This window comes from Rhinolophus hipposideros (assembly GCF_964194185.1).
Source record: "Rhinolophus hipposideros genome assembly, chromosome: 6".
In the NCBI taxonomy this organism is placed as follows: Eukaryota; Metazoa; Chordata; class Mammalia; order Chiroptera; family Rhinolophidae; genus Rhinolophus; species Rhinolophus hipposideros.
The window spans coordinates 91432752-91453341 of NC_138052.1; the positions used below are offsets into that span (position 1 = coordinate 91432752).

Genomic DNA, 20590 nt, shown 5'->3' on the forward strand with positions numbered 1-20590 from the left:
CGAAATATGTTTTTTCATCCTTTTATTTTCAGTCTGTGTGTCTTTTGATCTGAAGTCACTTGTAGGCGTATGTGTATAGGTCTTGTTTTCTTATCCATTCAGCCACCCTATCTTTTGATTGTAGCATTTAATTCATTTACATTTAAAGTGATTGTTGATAGATATGTAGTTATTACCATTTTATTATTCATTTTTTTAATCTCTTTTTTGTGTTTCGTCTTAAAGAAATCCTTCTAAGAGTCCTTGTAATACTGGTTTGGTGGTGATCAACTCCTTTAGCTTTTCTTGTCTGGGAAGCTCTTTATCTGTCCTTCGATTCTAAATAGTAGTTTTGCTGGGTAGAGTACCCTTGGTTGTAGGTCCTTGCTTTTCATCACTTTGAATATTTCATGCCAATCCCTTCTAGCCTGTGAAGTTTCTGTTTAGAAATTAGCTGACAATCTTATGGGAGCTCCCTTGTTGGTAACTAACTGTATTTCTTTTGCTGCTTTTAAGATTCTCACTTTGTCTTTAACCATCTTGTTTGGGACTCTCTCTACTTCCTGGGCTTGTATGTCTATTTCTCCCCCCCCCCCTTCAATCTCTCCCCCACTACAGTTCAAGCCATTGTGTCTCAGTCTAGTTGTGTAGGACACAGCTCTCTGGCCCATGCTGTTATTATGAGCCTTGCACTCCCCTCCCCAGGCTAGGCAGTCCGTCTCTGGTTGTTGTCAGTCGGCAGCTCATGGCAGCTCTGAGCTCACATCAGGTCTCACTGGCTGCCGGCCGCTCACACTGGCTGCCAGCCACTCACGCTGGCCACCAGCCACTCCTGGCAGCACACGGTACCCAACGGCAGCACACAGCAGCCCACAGCAGCTCCCGGCAGCTCACGCTGACCTCTGGCTGTTCACGGCAGCCCAGCTCCAGAGAGAGCCATTGTTCACAATCTTAGCTGTAGAGGACACAGATCACTGGCCCATGTGGGAATCGAACCGGTGACCTCGGCATTAGGAGCACAGAGCTCCAACTACCTGAGCCACCAGGCTGACCCCTGCATGTCTATTTCCTTCATGAGGTTTTCCATTGTTATTTCTTCTAATAGGTTTTCAATTCCTTGCTCTCTCTCTTCTCCTTCTGGCACTCCTATGCTATGAATGTTGCTATGCTTGATATTGTTCCAGAAGCCCCTTAAACTGTCCTCGTTTATATGGATTTTTTCTTTTTGCTGTTCTGATTGGGTGTTTTCTGCTACATTTTTTTCTGAATTGCTTACCCCATCCTCTGCTTCATCTAATCTGCTGTTGATTCCCCCTAATGCATTCTTCTTTTCAGAATTGTATTCCTTATTTATTGACTGTTATGTGTGTATGTGTGTGTGTGTGTTCTATCTCCATTTTTATGTTTTCTATCTCTTTGTTGAAGTTCTTCCTGAGATCACTGAGCATCCTTATAACCAGTGTTTGGAACTCTGTGGTTGGTAGATTGCTTGTCTCCATTTTATTTAGTTCTTCTTCTGGAGCTTTCTGTTATTTGGGACTGTTCTGTTCTGTTCTGTTATTTGGAACATGTTTCTTTGTCTTCCCATTTTGGCTGCCTCCCTGTGTTTCTTTCTACGCATTAGGCAGAGCCAATATGCCTCCCATTCTTAGTAGAGTGGCCTTATGTAGTAGGTGCCCTATGGGACTCAGTCGGCAGACTCAGTTGTAGTCTTCAAACTACAGTGGTCACCAGAACTAGTGCTCCAGGTGTGTCCTTTGTGTGGCTTGTGTGTGCCCTCCTGTTGTAGTTGAACCTTGGCTGCTGTTCTCACATCATTAGGAGAGATTAACCCTTACGTTGATTGGTTGTAAGGACTGGTAATGACTGCAGTGGAGGAACTGTGGCGCAGGGGCTGACCCTACAGAGTAGGGTTTACTTTAGCAGGGCTCTGGTGCCTGTCCAGTCTGCCCTTTGGGTGTGTCATCCTGGGAGGTGGCCAGGTGATGCTCTGGCTTGGTACAAAGCTGGCCACTGGATGTGCTAGCCTTGGGGCCTCCTAAGAGGTGACCCGCTACAGGCCAAATTCAACTATAGCCCTGCCCAGGACACGTAGTATGAGCCACAAAGCAATCTGCAGATGGCCACCTCTGGTGCTGGGCTTGGAGGTGCCTTGAGAGACTAATTTGTGAACTGAGATCACCTGTCACTAATCCCAGGCTTAGGGCTGCTCAGCCAGAGGTGTGGGACACCCCTAAGCCAGATGCTTCTTGTTTGGGTTTTGTGAGCCTTTGAGAGACTTTAGAAAAGTCTGCAGGATGAGCCAAGGCAGGCAGTTTGTACAGAAAAGCCACTGGAAGCAGCTTGGATGTGCCTGAAAGTTCAGCGAGGCATGGTCTTAGAGAATCACTAAGGTAAGATGAACAGTGTTCGTTGGCCAGATTGATGGAGACTCGTATCTGGTGTCTGCCTGCGTCTGCGTGCAGGGAGGGGGAGGGCTCAACAAAGAAACAACAGCTTCTGCCAGCTCCTCTGTCCAGGAGAAAGGCGCCCCTCTAGCCCTCGCCCTGCAGCCAGACAACTTGGTTTCTCCCCATATGTCCCCAGCACCTTTTGAGCCACTGTCCCAGCACCAAGGCTCAGAATAAGTGAGTCCATCAGCAAGTAAGTCTGTGCATGGGTTCTTTAAGAGGAGCACCTGGATCTATAGCTACCCTCTGTTTCACTCAACCATAATTTATGCAGGTTTGCCCAGCTAGAAATTGTGGGAGCTTCTCTCCCAGGGACTGGAACCCTGGGCTGGGGATCTTGGTGTGGGGCTGGGACCCTTTACTTCTCCAGGGAAGACCTCTACATCCAAGTTATCCCTCTTGATTTTTAATGGTCACATGTGGGTGTGGGACCAGCCCATTCAGTGTCTCTGTCCCCCCTACCAGTCTTCAGGTTGCTTTTTCTGTATGTCTGTAGATGTTTGTCAAGCTTCTTTAAAAATAGCTGTACATGCTGGCTGTAGATCATCTACTCATTCATCAACAGGTGATAATTTGCCATCCACCTCCTCTCTCTTGGCAACAGTCCTGCAGAGATCACCCCTGACCTCCAAGTGGCCAGTGCCAATGAATACTTTGTGTCTTTATCTGACCTGAAACCCTCTGCTTTGTTTCAGAGATCATGGAGTGGATCACTCTCTTCCTGAGACCCAGTCTTTTTTTGTTTCTGGAATCCTCCCTCCTCTGACTCTCTTCTTGTTTCCCGCCCTTCTCTTCTTTCTTGGGTTTCTCTTTCTCAACTGGTCCCTTAAACATCAAGGGACTCTAAGGTTCTGACCAGAGCCTACCCCTCTTCACCCGTGTCACACATTTTTATCCTAAAATCTGTAATACAACAAAAAGGTTTGTTTAAATCAATGCCCTAGAGGATTTGCTAAAGAACTGCATAGATTTGCTGATGGCCCTTTTGTGCCAGGGACATTAGCCAGATGTAAGCCTGGGCTCTCATGCACTCACATGTTCACTCCCCTGACTGCTGGCCTCCAACAAGTTATGAACTAATGAGTTATGAAGGACAATCATAATTGGTCTCCACGCAGTCTTTATAAATTTCATAAATATTGTATAGAATATTGGAGTGGTCATCAAAGGCAATATTTACCGCAAATTTACTCTGTATCAGGCATTGGGCCATATATTACTTACTGGATCTCATTTACTCCTTAGAGTGGTTCCATAAATCATGACTCTGGTGACTCATAACTCAGTTCCCATCGTTATCTCCACTTTATGGATGAGGAAACCGACACTCAGAGCACTTAAGTAATTTGTCCTGATGACAGAATCAGCATTCCAATCTGATTTTATATGATGCCAGAATGAAGTGCCTGTAACCAAAGAAGCAAAACCCACACCTACAGTTTTCAAGTAAAAATACAAAGGTGGTTGTTTTCCAGGAATTCTACCATTTCCCATCTATCATCTTCATGCATGCATTCTGTTTCTCTATCTCTCCTTCTTCTGATCCTAATTTTGAAAAAGTCATTTAATTCTGGACATTCAGTGTCCAAATTCAGACACATTCAGTGTCTGAACATTTCACTCTCTTCCTCCAGAACGTGACCTCAGATTTTCCTCCACTTCATTGATAGAATGAGTTTGTCACTTTAAGCCTGGTCTTTAGATCAGCTTAGTAACAACTCCTTCCTTTTTGTTTTGCTCTCTACACCCAACTCTACTTATTGCCTTCGGCATTTCTTTAGTGAAGCCAGCAATGAATTAAAATAGAAGTTGTAAGTGCATAGTGCTCAGGTTGGGTTATATGATGTGCAGGTATTCCATAAAGTTAATCCAGAAAATCTCTGTGCCATGTTGTCATGGAGTTCATATTTTAAGGCATAGCTTATAGAGGTAGCCACAAAATATCATTTGATCAAAGGCAGACAAAGAATTTTAAAACCTGACCATAACAATTTTTTCAATTTATAAACTTTTAAATATTTTTTGCATGAGAAAATTTACAATGGAGAAGTAAAACCTGCAAGTCAGTCACCTGCCGTCTGCAAACACGGATAGCATCCTGCACAGAAGGGGAACACGGTCAGACATCCAGGAAATCCACCTCACTCAGGAAAGGCTGCCTTTCGCCGTGACACTGCAATCTCAGAAGAGTCTGGAACAACCCTTTTCTCAAATAATCAAAAAACCCAAAACAGTCTGAAACTCTCAGGAATGATGAAAACAGCTTTAGGACAACGGAACTTTTATACCCAGTGGCCTACTTAAAACAGTCTTCATTTAAGGTTATTCTCCAGGAAACAGGGTCTCAAAATTATATCCATTATGTGCCCAAAGCAAGTTTATCTGTGGTTCAGGAAGTCCTTACTTAGCTGTTTATTTATATGTGCATATCAGGTACATTATGTTACTAAAGTATTTCCCATGCACAGAAATATTGACTGCCATGCTTGTCCACCATTATAATTGTCTCTCATCCTTATCAGACCTCAGCAGCTGTCTGGCTAATGTGGGGCTTTTACAACAGAACTTCTCAGACACTAATGTGAATAAGAATCATCATCGAATCTTGTCGAAATGCAGGTTGTGAATCAATAAATCTGTGAAGTGGGGGAACTTGAGATTCTGTGTTTCTAACAAGCTCCCAGATAATGCTAATGTTGGACCCTTACTTTGAGTAGCAAGAGTTTCAATGAAACTTCCTTTGTCCTTTCTGATAAATATTTTAGTGCCAATGAAGCAAGGAAGTAATTGAACCATGTTAACAATGAAACAATCACAAGAGCAAAACTGCTGGGTGTGTGAATAAAACTGCGAGCTTTAATTTATGGGTTTCTTGGTGCCAAATGATTTTCACAGTTTTCTTTCATTTTTCATTTGGTTCTAGGGCTCTCCAGGACTTCCAGGATTCACTGGTCCCAAAGGTGTAAGGGTTAGTAGTCCAACCAGTCCATCTTGATTGATGAAAATTCTTCTTTAAAAACAAAAAACAAAGTAAAACTCTGTACTATAAAAATGTCACAAAGGAGTACGTTGTGTATGATACTTCAATAGATGAAGTTCAAGACAAGGTGAAATAAATTAATCTGTAATGGTAGAAGTCAAAAGAGTGGTGACTATATGGGGGTGGGTGTTAATCGACTGGGAAAAGGCATGAGGGAACTACCTGGAATGGAGATGGTCTTTGCCTGGATGGGGTGGTGGTAACACCACTATGTACATATATGCACATAGGGACACATTCACCAACATGTTCATAGGAGATTGGAGCACTGTACTATAATCAAATTATGCTTTCAAATCTACCCAACAAGCCCAAAACAATCTTAACCATCTCTTTATCAAAGTTATATAAATGTAAGACTTACAAAAGTTTGTCAACCTTTTTGTGTTTTTCAAATAGTTTTTAGCCATTTCCAATTATAGTTGCAGGTTGGGGTTATTAGAATGGGAAATAATTTTCTGTTTATAGGTTGATCATTTTTAAAGTCTTTTTCTTGTCACCCTTCCTTTTTTCTATGACTTTAGGGAATAACTGGATTACCAGGATTTTCAGGTCCTCCTGGGCTTCCAGTAAGTAATGGGAAGAAATGTGTAACTGGAAAAATAAAAAGAAAGTTCATTTTAATAAAAATGTTAAAGCAACAGCACAAGGAAATGGGTGCTGATAAATTTGCTACATGATGAAAATGGCACAATAGCATCTCATATGTTACAGTGTGGATTGGTAGGACATACAAATCAAATTGTATTTCCTGAAATACAAGGATGGGATGGGATGGTAGAGGAGGGGAGGGGATGGGATGCGATGGGTTGGGACAGCATAGAATAGGATAGGATAGAATACAATAACTGTTTAATAACATATAATTATGAAATAATTACCTCTGCACATTTCCCTCTTTCTTTTCCTTTTGCCCCAGCTTAAAATAGCATGTTAAAACAAACCAACTCATAGACACAGACAGCAGAATAGTGGTTACCAGAGAGGAATGAGGCTGGGGACGGGGGGGAGGATAAAGAAGATAAAGGAGGTCAGGTATATGGTGATGGAAGGAGACTTTCGGTGGTGAGCACACAACGCAATATATAGATGACATGTTATGGAGATGTACACTTGAAGTTTACATAATTTTACTAACCAATATCACCCCGATAAATTTATTTTTTAAAAAACTAAAAAAAATAAAATAAAATACCTTAGCCTATACCTAAACTCATCCCTAATCCTAACCCTAATCCTCACCTCAATCCAAACCCTAAACCTAACCCTAACTCTAAACATAAAAATAAAATAAAATAACAGCATGTTAAGAGATTTCATTTTATAAAGGCGTTTTGTTTTATGTAAAATATCTCTCTTATTTGATAATTCTTTGTTTTAATTAACCCATTTTATTGGCTATGACTTTTTAAATTATTTTCTAACGTGACTAAATTTACTACTTAAGTAGTTAAATAGCCATTTCTATTTAAATAACTATCTAACTTAGCCCATCTTTTCCCTTACCTGGGGTTCCTCACTGTTTCCACCTGGTTCTGGGGCCTGGTAGTTCTGTCTCCTTTTTGAAACTTGCTCTGTTTTCAGGGCACCCCAGGCCACCCTGGACCTTATGGTCTTGCTGGTTTACCAGGATGCAATGGTTCTAAGGTATGTACTTCTTACACAGGGGATGGTTAATAAGTGTTTTGCTGAATGAATCGATCAAAGTAGCAATGAGATGAGGTAGACTTTCCTTGAAACATTCTTTTAGCCAGAGCCCAGGGCACATGTCTTCAGGGCAGAAATACGATGTTTGAACCAGAAACCTTCCTATTTTCTTTCTTCTTATGCCTTGCTTTCTGATTGCCTTTTGAGGAAGCTCTCTCTCGTTCTCCCACAGAAAGATAACTGGGCGCTCAACTGGTTATTTTCATCTGAGGATGTGACTGTATATAAATCAGAAACTAAAGCTCAGAATGCAAACTTTGTCTTTGGAAAAGCGTGACTGAGCTTTTCGATGTTCCTCACACCTCCTTTGTTCACTGACTGCACTCTCCTTTCCCCAGAATGGTGGCCATGAAAGAACTAATTACTAAAGTTTCCAGGAAACGGCAATTAAAAAGCTCTTGACACAATTAGACTTTTGCCATTTATGTACAGTTTGAGAAACAGTGGGTTCGAACCCTCTTTTCAATTAAGATAATCATGTTCTGGCCTTCAGCCAGTAGCCATAAAGAACTTAATTTACTATGTCTAGATCTACCACTGCAGGGTTGGAAGAGAGAAACAGGGAAAATATCTCAACAGACTGTTTTAGAACAACTGAGAAGAACGACAAACTTTGTATGTCTTCCAGGGTGAGCAAGGGTTTCCAGGACTTCCGGGGACACCAGGCTACCCAGGCGTCCCGGTAGGTTTGCATTTCTATCTTCTCACCAACATCATAAAGTATAAGTGGTTTACTCCAGGACAGCCATATACTGAAATCCATCACGATATTGGGGATGTCAGGGACAGCCAATAGTAATCATGCAACTGATAGTTGGGGAATGAATGAACAAATGCCTTGAGTTCAGGTTTGCACTTTGAGACTTTGTTTTGCTTGGAAGACATCTGAATGGAGCTGAGTAGTAGGCCAACGAGAGGCTGGGGTGGGGGTAACTCAAGAAGTGAGAGTGCAGAGGAAGAGGGCTTAGAACCGAGATTTACAGAGCTCCAGCACGTACTGTCTAGGTCAAGGAGAGGCCCTGGTGGTAAAAGGAAATCAGGAGGAACATATTCTGGAAGCCCAGGAAAGATGAATTTCAATAGAAGGGAGAGGCAGACAACTGCCTGATGCTGCTGTGAGTCCAGTAAGATGAGAACTGACATTCAGTCATTGATTTTAACAATGTCAAAGTCAAGGCAGTCCTTAGCAAGGATACTTCCATGATGGAGAATGGGGCTGCAAAATGAGTGAGAGATGAACAGAACAGGAAGTTTACAGATACATGAAGGAGAGATGGGGCAGTATTGGGGTGGGGAGGAGATTAAGGGAAGACTTTGTTTAAATGAGAGATACTTGAGCATGTTTTAAAGCTAGTGAGAAATATAAGGAGGGAAGAGGAGGCAGAATAGCAGAGAGAAGGACAAAACAGGGATGTTGTATGTTTGATTTGCCTCTCGTTGTTAATATGTCCTTTCTTCTCCTAGGGTGCTCATGGTTTAAAAGGAGAAAAAGTAAGTCATTTGCTACATATTATTATTGAAAATTTCTAATTGTACATATGAAAGGGATTTCTATTAAATAATGAGCTATAAGTAATTACAAATGAGATTGTGTGATTAATCCAGAAACCAGAATAATTGGGACATGGTGTTTATTCCTATTGAACAACTTCTTCTATCTCTTGTCATAAATATGTCTTTTAAAAAGTACAAGTTTTGCATCATCCTTTAAGGAAATAGAGTCTAGGGGAATAGAACTCACCTCATGCTCAGGGCCGCACATTCTGGATTAGGAATTGCCACTAATTTTGGTATCTTGGGAAATGGTTTATCATCCTTGGGTCTTTCTTCCTTCCACGGTAAATTGCTAATTTTAGAAAATATGAAAATGTTTTAAATTTTTCAAAATGGAGTAACAACATAATCCTGAAACATTTATCTAAGTATATACCCAAGAGTCAACGAAAGAACATCCAAACCTATAGAAAAGTTTTCTAAGTGTTCATTTGAGCCAAATTTTTGAGGACATGCTCAAAGGACATGCAAGAACTCAAAGGGTTGAGAAAATGCTCTGGAGAATGGCAGTTTTGCAGTTCCTTTTATGCATTTAGAATCAAAAGAGGAAACCTAAGGAAGGTACTTGAGGTCCATTGGTGGCAGATTCAGGAGGTGGGAGAAAGCAAAGCAGGGACATCTCTGGGATTGGATAAAAGTAAAACGGAGAGACACTTCTTTTACATTGGTGGGTATGGGGTAGTTAATAATTAATATTTACAGCACATAGAGATACTATTTGGGGAACAAGATAACAATGAGGGGTTCTGTGGTCTCCTGCTGGGGGTGGGGGGGGTTGTGCTCTGGTGCCTGTGGTTGTGTCTTCGATGGGTCTGGAAAAGAAAAATACTCTGACATTGCAAAGGTGTGTTATCCCTAGATCCATAAGAACAATGGACAGGGCTTGTTTAAGGTAAAGGTTGACCTTGCTGAGGAAGCTATAGGCCTGACTACCCACTATGACCTGCCCAGTTAGGAATTCGTGATCAGGCCATCCTGTGTGGTTACTTTTGGTCACTGAGCTTGTCATGGCTGCCATGTGGCCCTCCTGAGCTTGTCAGGCTTATTACACAGCGCCTTTTCATTCACACTGGAAAGCACTTTTATCCTTGAAGTGGCATGACCTTGAGTAAGCATTTAAAGGGGTTTCGAAAATATGACATTGATTATTTTTGATGTACCCCTCCATTTTCAAGGGTGCTCCTGCTGAAGCAGAAGGCATAGAACTTGACGGAAAAGGTGACCCCGGATTGCCAGGAACTGCAGGATTCCAGGTACAAGCACTTCAGAGAAGATGCCTGTCATTCTCAGTCCCTTCCTCTCCTTTTTCTCCTTTCTGTTTGTCTCTCTATCTCTGTGTGTCCTTCTCTCTCTTTTCATCTTCCTTTTCTTCTCTCTCTCTCTCTCTCTGTCTCTCTCTCTCTGTCTCTCTCTGTCTCTCTGTCTCTCTCTCTCTCTCTCTCTCTCTCTCTCTCTCTCTCTCTCTCTCTCTCTCTCTCTCTCTCTCTCTCTTCTCTCCTTTCTTTCTACCTATATCTTTCTCACCTCTCTTAATATTTTAAATAGACATTCATATTTCTTCTATTTACATATCCACCTCATTTCATTCTAAAACAGTCACCTTATTACTGTATAAGAAACTAATGAAGCTGATGTAAAAAGATGATTTTGTACAGATATCCTTTCATCTTTTCTTAAGTCTCAGTGACCCAAGCTTTCCTAAATGTAGGGTGGAATCTTCAAGGAACAGTTTTGTTCCACTTACTTTGTATTTGTTAAAATCAAGGCTGGGTTTATATCATACACCAAACACAATTTTAAACCATCATGTTAAGTAACAACTCTATCATAAAATTTGCATGATAGTAAATAACAGGGTTTTACTTAAATGCATCTTTCTTCTGTTGAATAGTTTGCTTTCCGACCTATGTGGATGTAACCTGAGGGGATCCAGAATGCATGCGAAGAAACATAGCTATGGAAGGGGTGGGGGCTATGTGTGCTTTACTTGGTGATTCGAAAGAATATTTTGGTAGGCTTAAGTCACAGGGAGCAACTTTCAGGTTACTTAACCAGAAATATGTTTACTCGGTTCGGAAGTATATGTGGCAACTCCTGAGTAGAGATTGGTGTTTGCCTAAATGAGACCGAGTTTGAGTTAAGGTGGTTGAACTCCTTGCACAGCAAGCTATGCTAACTGAGGATAAGCGACAAACTGCATAATAATGTAATTAGGTGCCTTTACAGGCTTTTGAAAAAAGATATAGAATATGGCTCTGGGTTTTTTTGCTTAGGAAACATTTAAGGGGCCAGCTCTGAAGGCAGGAGGTCCAGTAAGAGGAGATGGTAGCACTGTGGGGCATGGATACCCCATGCAGTACCCCTTAAATGTGTACTGCATTCAGCAGGAGCGCGACATTGTACTCTTGCTGAAGAGAGAACAATGGGACATTCATTTATGCAAGAACTATTTACTACATGCAAATTTGGTGCCAGTCTCTATGGTACCGCAGTGCACAAACCAGCCAACACATCACTGTACAAAAAATTCTTGCCTTCATGGCACTTACATTTTCGATGTGGGGAGAGGGAAGAAAAAAAGATGTAACTTATGTAAGTGTATGGTGTGTCAGATAGTAACAAATGCCAAAGCGAAAAGTAATACATGGATCAGAGATAGGAAATGTCTGGGTTAGAAGGAAGGATGCAGCTTTAGATTGGATGGGCAGGGAAGGCCTTAAGGAAAAGATGACATTAGAATAAAAATAAGAATAGAGACAGGTAGTATGAGTCCTACAGATATCTGGGGAAAGAGGATTCTAGGCGGACAGAGAGTAGGTAAAATGCCCCAAGGTAAGAACACGCTTGGTAGAAAGAAAGAGAGAGAGAAGTGCAAAATTTCAACAACAACAACAAGAAAACCAAAATGAAAACTGTTCTAAAGTAAAGCAACTGCTCTGGTCATTTTCCTAGAAATAATACCATCAGGATGATCCCGGCAGCCTGTTATACATGACAACACTCTTTTGGACATTTATTATAATTAACTGTAGCCATAAATAGAAGACATCGTGCTCCTCAGATTTTATTAAAAATATTTTAATGCACTTAACTAATGGACATTGTTCTTAGGTGAGAAGTACATTTAAACTTACTCTTATTCATCTCTTAATTTAAAGGGTTTGCCAGGCCTCCCAGGATTTCCTGGACCTGTTGGCCCACCCGGCCCTCCTGGATTCTTTGTGAGTAGGAAGTCACCATTGCTATGGACACTGTAAACTAATAAAAATAGATATACAGATAAAAAAAACTTACAGATTTTTCCAGCTTGGGGCATTTCCTTCTGTAATTTTAAGTTGTGGAATTTTTTAGGGCTTTCCAGGAGCCATGGGGCCTCCAGGACTTAAGGTAAATAACAGTTCATGTGTTGTATCAGTCATAATGAAAGCCAAACCCAGTCTGATCCATTCGTGGGTCACTGCTGGGTACCTCTCGGGAGCTCGCCAGGATTCCCAGCCAGAAGGAAACATGGCCTGCGGCTCTGGACCTCTAAGCTCTCCTCTCCCTGCACTTCAGTTGCACAATCCCTGATACCGAGTCTTAATTCAGTCGTCAGGAGCTCCTTATCAGAAAAAGCGCAAGGATTGCTAGTCCATGGATTTCCATTTCTGATCATCCTACCAAACACCAAACACTTTGTCCTATAAATTTTTATAGTGAGCTATTTCCTAAAACCAACCTGATCTTATGTTAGTAAATGAAAGAAAGCTATTCATGCACTCATTAAGCAGCGTCCTACACGTGTTTCTATTTAAAAAGCCAATTGTTAGTGTCTGGGGAAAAAAAAACTTTTTCCTCTACTCTCTTAGGGTCAGTGACTGGAGCCCTGCAAATTAAACTGTCTGAAGACAGTTTAACAGGAGATAAATGCCTATTTCATATGCATATGGAGGGCCTCACAGAACTGAAATGAAAATCCCAAAGAAGTCAGTCAGACCCAGAGGCTTGTGTACCATTTTAACAAAGGGCAATAAATTTGTAGAGAAGTGACAATACAAAGGAAAAGGGTTTGAGCTTGTGAGAAAGTAAATATATGGGGGAAACTAGTGGAAGTGTCATTTCAGTAAGGTTTGTTTATGCAGATATAAGTCAGTGCTGCCTCCAGTGGTAAGAGTCTCCTCTTCCTTATATAATAGAGGGGAAGGGTGACATCCTCACAAAGGGAAATCTATACCCTGTCTTTAGGTAGATGGGGGAGGGTAGAGAACTTTTTTTACATTTGCTATTCCTCAGTTGCCTTCAGCTCAAAATACTCGTAATCCTTATGCCAAAGTGGTATATTTCAGGTGGTGTATTGTAATCCTCTTCATTATTAGTTTAAGTAAGAAAATGTTGAGCAGGGGACATAATGTACAGCACAGGGAATGCAGTCAATAATATCACAGTAACTTTGTACAATGACAAATGGTTACTAGACTTCTTGTGGTCATCACTACTTAGGGTATCTAAATATTGAATCACTATGTTGTACACCTGAAACGAATATATTGTATGGCAGCTATGCTTTAATTAAAAGAAACAACGTTATTCTAGAAAGAAATAAAATGGTAATTATGACCCTGGGGTGGGGAATTAAAATATAAATGATCAGTTACAAGTATTGGAATTGTAATGGGTTTCGGCTATTTATTCATATTCCTTTTTAAAAAAATAATTTATTTTTGTCCTTTCTTACAGGGTCACATGGGTGATAACATGGTCGGACAAAAAGGAGAACGGGTAATTTAAATACTATGGTTTATGTGTGGGCAAGGTATTTTAAGTTCCATAGCAATCAGCCTATACCTTGTATTCACACTGAAATGAATCTCTTGCTGTGTCTCACTCAAACTTTCGTTTGCTCTATCTTCTTACAAAAGAAGACCACCGGGGAAAAGTAGACCACTCAGATATAGTAGGGGTGATGTTTAGTTTTTACTTCTTGAGTGTATTTGTCTTTAGGGTGTGAAAGGACTAACAGGACCCCCTGGACCACCAGGAACAGTTGTTGTGACGCTAACCGGCCCAGATAGCAGAATGGTAACTCTTCTATTTTATTATTAGAGTTGTGCTTCCCCATTTCCCTTACCATTTTGTATAAGTTCTTTCATGTAAGCCCAGCTCCTCCCACCCCTCTCAGCCATTCTGAGCTCTCGGTTTTATTCCTTCACTATCTTTTCCGTGTGAACCAGAAAATGTGAAATGGGGAAGACCTAAGACAAGCGACTTCCAAGAATCTTGACTGTAGAACCCAGGTCTAGTTTTGCTCACCCTTTATGCCCCTCCCCTCTCATTGCCCCTAACACAAAGTGGGTGTTCAGTGAGTATTTCTGAATATAGGATAACAAAATGGGTGTGTGGCTCAAATCTAATTGGGTGGTAATAACTTAAGCATAGGGGTGGAGGGGTATCATAAGATATGGGACATTTTTATGCTGCCTTGGTAACCCAAGGACAATTTGGCCCCATTCCTCTCTAAGGACACTATGACCCTGTTATTTAACGTTAATATTTGCTTTTTGCTCCCGCAGTGGAGTAGCTATAAGGACCTGGATATAGAACTGGATCAAATGCTCAGAGAAATGAATCATAATAGAACACCCAATCTGAGTCCTAGGTTGATCCTGGAATGTCTGTGGGGGAGGGGTATTGGGAAGCAAGAGGGTAGATAACAATTTTCTAGTGGATTAACTGAGAAATAAAACATAAACCACCCTTATCTTTTGGACTTATAATTGTTTTTAAATAACAGCTTGATTAAGATATAATACATATGCCATAAAATTCACCCTCTTAAAGTATACAATTCATGGGTTCTAATTACAATGAATTTTTAACAGCTTTATTATGTGTAATTCACATACCATAAAACTGAGTTACTTAGTGTACAACTCAGTGGCTTTTAATATATTCATAATTCTGCAACTATTACCACACTTAATTTTAAAACATTTTCATCACCCCAAAAAGGAAACCCTTTAGCCATCATTCTCTAATATAATTAATTTTTAATGATAGACATTGTCAAAACAAAACTAACAAGAGTTAAAACAAAACATAGTGAAATCTGACAAAAATAATAATTCACATTGAAGATTGAATAAAGATTGACCTGAGAGAAAAAAACAAACAAAACTTTTCAGAGGTAATTAACCAAAATAAAATTAATAATTCTAAATTTTAGAATTATTATAATAATTCTAAATACAATAATTCTAAATGTAATAATTCTACATTTAAATATCTAAATCTTTATTGACTGAAAATGGATAGAAAAATATCTTGAGAAAACCTAGATCTGGAATATATATGACCCAGAGGGAAAAAATGAATTTGAAAAACATGATGCCCTGAAGAGAGGACTCACAGAACATAATCAGTAAAATGTGATAAGGGCAAAAACAAACTTGATTAATGAATCAAATTCTCATTGTAACATTTACTTAGAAAATAATTGTTCACAATGAAAATAATTTCAATATATTAAAAATGAAGGTAAAATACATTAGAAATGACCTGGTTGTGCTTATAGGAAGCTGATTCATGAATTAAATTAATGTAATTTGATCCAAAAGACACTTTCTTTTTTTAAAAGTTTGTGTATTGTGTCAGTGGATTCACAGGTATAAAGTTCAAAATGTGAAAACTGATAATGTGTTATGCTAACAGAAGGTACATAAGTAGTTGGTAAATCCAGTATATCGAACAGATAGAGATCCTTCCCAGATATAATCAGTAAAATCTTGTTTGATCTGTTTGTAATGACCTGAAATGGTTTTTGTGGCAGGACCTCAAGGGCGACAAGGGCGACAAGGGAGCCGTGGGCAGACCCGGACCTCCTGGACCCTCAGTAGGTCGTTTAGCGTCATGTTGTTCATTTGAAACATAAAGTGGAACCTTAGTGTGTATTTCAATGTATGACCTACATTTAAATATTAACATTAGCTAAAGCATGATAGTATTTTACCACAGAGTTCATGACTATACTAGAATTATTTTATGGCCTTTTCTACCTGAAATCCTTGCACTGTTTACATCCATCCAGTCTCACACATCTTAGAATTTATCTTCAGCATCTGTGTTTTTTGAGCATGTGTTTAAATTAATACTCATAATATTTCCCACCCATCATTTCAATGTTTTGAAATATAACCAAATAATCGGATGGGAAAAGTTAATAAAAATCAATGCGTCAAAAATCAATAGTTCATAAAATTTAATACAACTCTCATTAATACAGGGACCCCCTGGAGACTCTTACGGATCAGAAAAAGGTGCTCCTGGCCATCCTGGCCCACAGGTAAACTGGGAAATTCGGTGTCATATACAGCCTCTATTAGTATTTAGGACTCCTTAGGTGGCAAATATAAGATGCCCAACTCAAACTAGATTCAAATTTTTATTTTAAATTTTAAAGGCTTGGGAAGTAGAATTTATTTGTTCAAGAATCTGAGAAGTTCAAGGCTAAAACAGGCTTCAAGGACTTCAGAGCCTGAAACAATATGGGCAGGACTCTGCCTTTCACTTCTGCTCCTCCTCGCGTGTCAGCCTCATTCTCTTCTTTGACAAATAACCTTCTTCCATGTAGAAGGCAATGGGAAGAAAGAGCAAGATGTAGCAACAGACAACTTCAGGTTCTGAACGGCATCTGAGAAGAGAGAGCGTGTCTCCCTGTGTCCATATATAAAATCCCACAGAGTCACTCGGATTGGGCCAGCTTGGGTTATATGTGTCATGCTGGAAAAGTAACTGTGGCCAGGAGGAAAAAGTACTGTTAGTGGCCAGGGCAGGGGGTACTGTGGCTGACAGCCCCATTGAACCACACAGAGTGAGGAAAGGACAGCTGCCCAAAGGAAATGGGGCACGCTCTGATGAGAAGTGGGGGGCTGGGACGATAGCAACACGGGCCCTCTCTTCTACCCAGCTCTATTTTGAAAAGATTTAAACACATATCTTGTTTTAAAACTCTAAAAATTACACACTGGGGAAAATGTATTTTTTTCCTAAAAAAAAAATTTCAACCCACACGATTTTTTAATTTTATTATGAAGGATAAATATAATAACAGTTCATCCAAGAGCCCTGTCTGTTTAGACACTGCAATATACCTTTTCTACATATATTTAAACAGAAACATATCTGGAGCTCTGGGAATTGCCAGCATTTCAAATAAATAAATTGACTGTGAATACCTCTCTCTTTCTGGGTTTCTTTGTTCACTTCTGGGCTCCTTCATTTTCCTTCCAAACTTGGATAGACAGCGTGGACTCTCGTGTAAGCTTAATTTCCCATTCTGACTGACTTCCCCGCTTCTCTGGCAGAGAAGGTCTTTGTGTGTTTTGTGAATAATAGTTATTTCTTTTTCTTTCTAATAACTGGGTGAGGAAACTCAGTCAGGCTTTGTCGCGTGAGGTCAAGAGGAAATGATTGTATCATTAAAGTTTTTCATTTTTATTGAAGTTATCCTTATTCATTAAATTATATGTTTTTGTTTCCTTTTAGGGGAAACCTGGAAAAGATGGTGCTCCTGGTTTTCCTGGCACTAAGGTAGAGACATGGTTTGCCCACATATGTAGTGAAAATGTCAGTCCTATTAAATGAAGAAGGATTTTTGAGAGTCACTTAGTTGTAAAGTATCCAAAAGCTGATAGTTTTTAAAAATTGCATTTGAGAATCATAGTTTTACAGTGTGAAGAAAGGTCAACTGACAACATTTGTTTTTCAAAAAGGATGTCAAACTGTTCTGCTTCCTGCAGGAGAAATTGATTCGTTTGTCTTCTGACCCATTCTCTATGCTCTGTTGTTTAGGGAGCCAAAGGCAACAGGGGCTTCCCTGGGTTACCTGGTGAGGATGGCATTAAGGTAATCCCCTCCCTCATGTCTTTAGCTTTTTTCAGTTGGTTGGGTTTCACCCTTTTTCCCACACACCCTGGGGAATCACAGTTCATTAAAATGCCTTCATATATTAAGAAGAAATAAGAGGTGTGGCAACTTAAACACTTGAAGGGCAGTCTTTTGGTAACGAGATTTCAGCTCCTCACGAGGAAGTAATTGGAAAAGGCCTGCAATCGTAGGGAGTTTCTGGTCACGGAAGATCAGGTGTACGGTGGGTGGGTCACTATACACTGAAAGGTCATCATCAATTAATTGTGAAGTGTATTCCATGTCGTTTCTTTCTGACAACATATGACAGACATTTTAAAATAATTTTCATATGTAGAGATATGTGGAAATTCAAGGTTTATCCTATAACAGTATCACTTCCAGTAGAATTCTGAAATACCCTCCTGAGTAGGTAAGAAAGGTGAGTAGTCACAGCTGGGACAGTGGGAACTGCATACAACCCACAGCCTGGTTTTCCTGTGCCTCTCATCTGGGTGAAAGCTTGGCAGTGTGCAATGCATGTGAAGCTTCTTGGAAGATAGTGGCGTGAAAGAAACCTGGAGGAGCACCGAAAAAGAACTCTTTCTTCAGGACCTGGTTGATTGGATCCTTGACCCTGGCACAGCCCTCTGGGAAAATAATCTGAAGCCAATATCCTTCTCACTTTAACTAGGCTTCTGCATTACATAGAAAACAACATTACTTTAGCATTGGTTTATTGTTAAGCTATGCATTTTGCTTCTTATCATGCTTTTAAATGCCTGGGTGCTTCTGTTTCTGTCTTTCACCACAGGGGTGGAAAGGAGACATCGGCCCGCCAGGATTTCCTGGTCCAGTAAGTGTAATTAAAGACAATATCAATGTTACATTTGATCAAGTCCTTCAACGTAGCAAGGAAATCTTAAATCAATGTCTCTTAGTAACAACAAGATAGCGATTATAATATTTACATTTTCATCAAACCAGAGCAAAAAATAGCTGTTGTCATCATTTGTCCATTTGACAATGAACAGATATTTCTGTTTCATCCTAGTTGGTCTGTGGAATGCACTAGTAATGCCCATCTTGGGCTGTGGTGAGGAAGGAAACCTTTGTCTAATCAGACCTGGCCCAAGGTAATCCTGCATCCTGAGTAGAGTAGGAGGGCTGCAGTGGAGGACAGGTGGCCACCCAGGTGTGAGGGAGCCAGCTCCGCCCCCTCCAGCTGGACCTGGTTAGGACAACTCCTGCACCTTCAGGAAGCAGTAGCTCAACCATGGGTTTAATGCAGGGCCAGCAAAAACCAGTGACCTCAGCCCAAGCTCCATGGACATGGATTCAATGGCTATCAGCTCCTGACTGCAGGGTGGCCACATTCTATATTCTGTGATCCTGTAGCTTAAGGAGAGGAGTAAAAGGGACCCAGACTCTGAGTGCTGGTAGCTGCTCCTCTCCTGTCTCAAAAGACAGTGGTTCTCATATGTGGAATGCTTACCAGGCCTGCCATTTATGATTGTGCGGAACAGTCCATGGTGGCAAGAGAGTCATGAGGATGGGGGAGGGGTGTCCTGTTACAAATGCTGTTCTCAGACCTCTCAGCCAAGTAATTTACCTCAGTCACTGGGCAGGGTCCTGGAAATCTGAATCTTTATACTACAAACAAATGATTCAGATGCAAGTAATCCCAAAATACTTTTATGCCAGGAAGATGAAATGTGCTATTTTGTGAAAGCACTTAGTCTAACACTCAGTAGGTACACACACATCATTATGGATTTTGTGATGGAGGTTAATGCCGTATTATGATTGTTATTATTGTGAATTCTTTTTTTGTGATTTTATACATATTGCTTCACCATAAAGCTCTTGTTACCTCGTCTTTAAACAAATCAACAAAGTAACTGGCCCCATATAGCATATGAAAATACAAAACAGAGTTTTTTAAACGTTTATGTTTTCATCTTCTTTCCTTCAAGATAAATGTACTGAATTCTCATTGGTGTCTACCTGCCAGATATACTTCAGAGGAACTCTAAGTATTCCTAGCTTACTATGTGTTTTCTTTTGCTCAGTTCTATATAACTCCGCAGCTTCTCCTAACTTCAGAGGAACTTCTGTTTAGAAAGTAGATAGTTAAGAAGACCAGGTCCACTGAGCATATCAGAAACAATAGTCCTCAATTATTGCAGGTCAACGGTGTTTTGAAATTTAAAGAAACAGTCATACTATATGTATGTTTTGATGTGTGGGTCCTAATATACTCTGAAATAAATTTAGTCCATCACGACAAGAATTTTTAAAAACTGAAATAGAATAGAATTTTTAAAAATCAGAGTTGATCATATGTCATAATAGTAAGTCACTATTTTGTGAAACCTAATTTCTGTACACATAGTCACACATACATAGATACAAGGTATAATCAAACAATACGGTGAATGTTGAAACAAAAAAAACGTATTACCAAGAAAGACTCGTTGCCTTTAATCCCCCTCAAAATACTCCCCCTCGCTTCAAACACCCTTATCCCATCGTTCTTGCCACTTTCTGAAGCAGTTCTGGAAGTCTTCTTTCATAGGTGTCTTTAGTTGTGCTGTCGTGGCTGCTTCAATGTCCTGAATCGATTCGAAACGTTTACCTTTCATGATCATCTTGACTTTGGGGAAGAGCCAGAAGTCACACAGTGCCATATCCAGTGAATAAGGTGGATGAGGACACACGGTAATGTTTTTATTTGACAGAAATTGCCATATACCAGAAGCGATGTGTGACAGAGTGTTGTTATGATAGAAGATGATTTATGGCAACTTTAAAACACACCTTCTCTCAATCATAGCTCACACTCAACTGACTACACCAAACAAGTTGAAACTTGTCACACACTGTTACTAAGGTTCAAAGTGCCACTTCCCTATTGATGATCCCTGCCTTTCTGCTGGATGGCACTCAGCAGCAGCATTCACTGTATTTTGTGATCATA

General features: G+C 40.2%; 1 protein-coding gene across 1 annotated transcript in view; it reads left to right on the forward strand.

The window, feature by feature from the left end:
• The window catches only part of COL4A3 (collagen type IV alpha 3 chain), a 155743-nt gene that overhangs the window by 73909 nt on the left and 61244 nt on the right, over positions 1 to 20590 (forward strand). The window contains exons 4-18 of the mRNA XM_081052082.1: positions 5353 to 5397; positions 5994 to 6038; positions 7054 to 7116; positions 7805 to 7858; positions 8641 to 8667; positions 9906 to 9983; positions 11889 to 11951; positions 12082 to 12117; positions 13447 to 13488; positions 13711 to 13788; positions 15536 to 15598; positions 15989 to 16048; positions 17251 to 17295; positions 17557 to 17610; positions 18425 to 18466. Coding sequence (XP_080908208.1) covers positions 5353 to 5397; positions 5994 to 6038; positions 7054 to 7116; positions 7805 to 7858; positions 8641 to 8667; positions 9906 to 9983; positions 11889 to 11951; positions 12082 to 12117; positions 13447 to 13488; positions 13711 to 13788; positions 15536 to 15598; positions 15989 to 16048; positions 17251 to 17295; positions 17557 to 17610; positions 18425 to 18466 — 795 coding nt within the window. The remainder of the gene's footprint in view (positions 1 to 5352; positions 5398 to 5993; positions 6039 to 7053; positions 7117 to 7804; positions 7859 to 8640; positions 8668 to 9905; positions 9984 to 11888; positions 11952 to 12081; positions 12118 to 13446; positions 13489 to 13710; positions 13789 to 15535; positions 15599 to 15988; positions 16049 to 17250; positions 17296 to 17556; positions 17611 to 18424; positions 18467 to 20590) is intronic.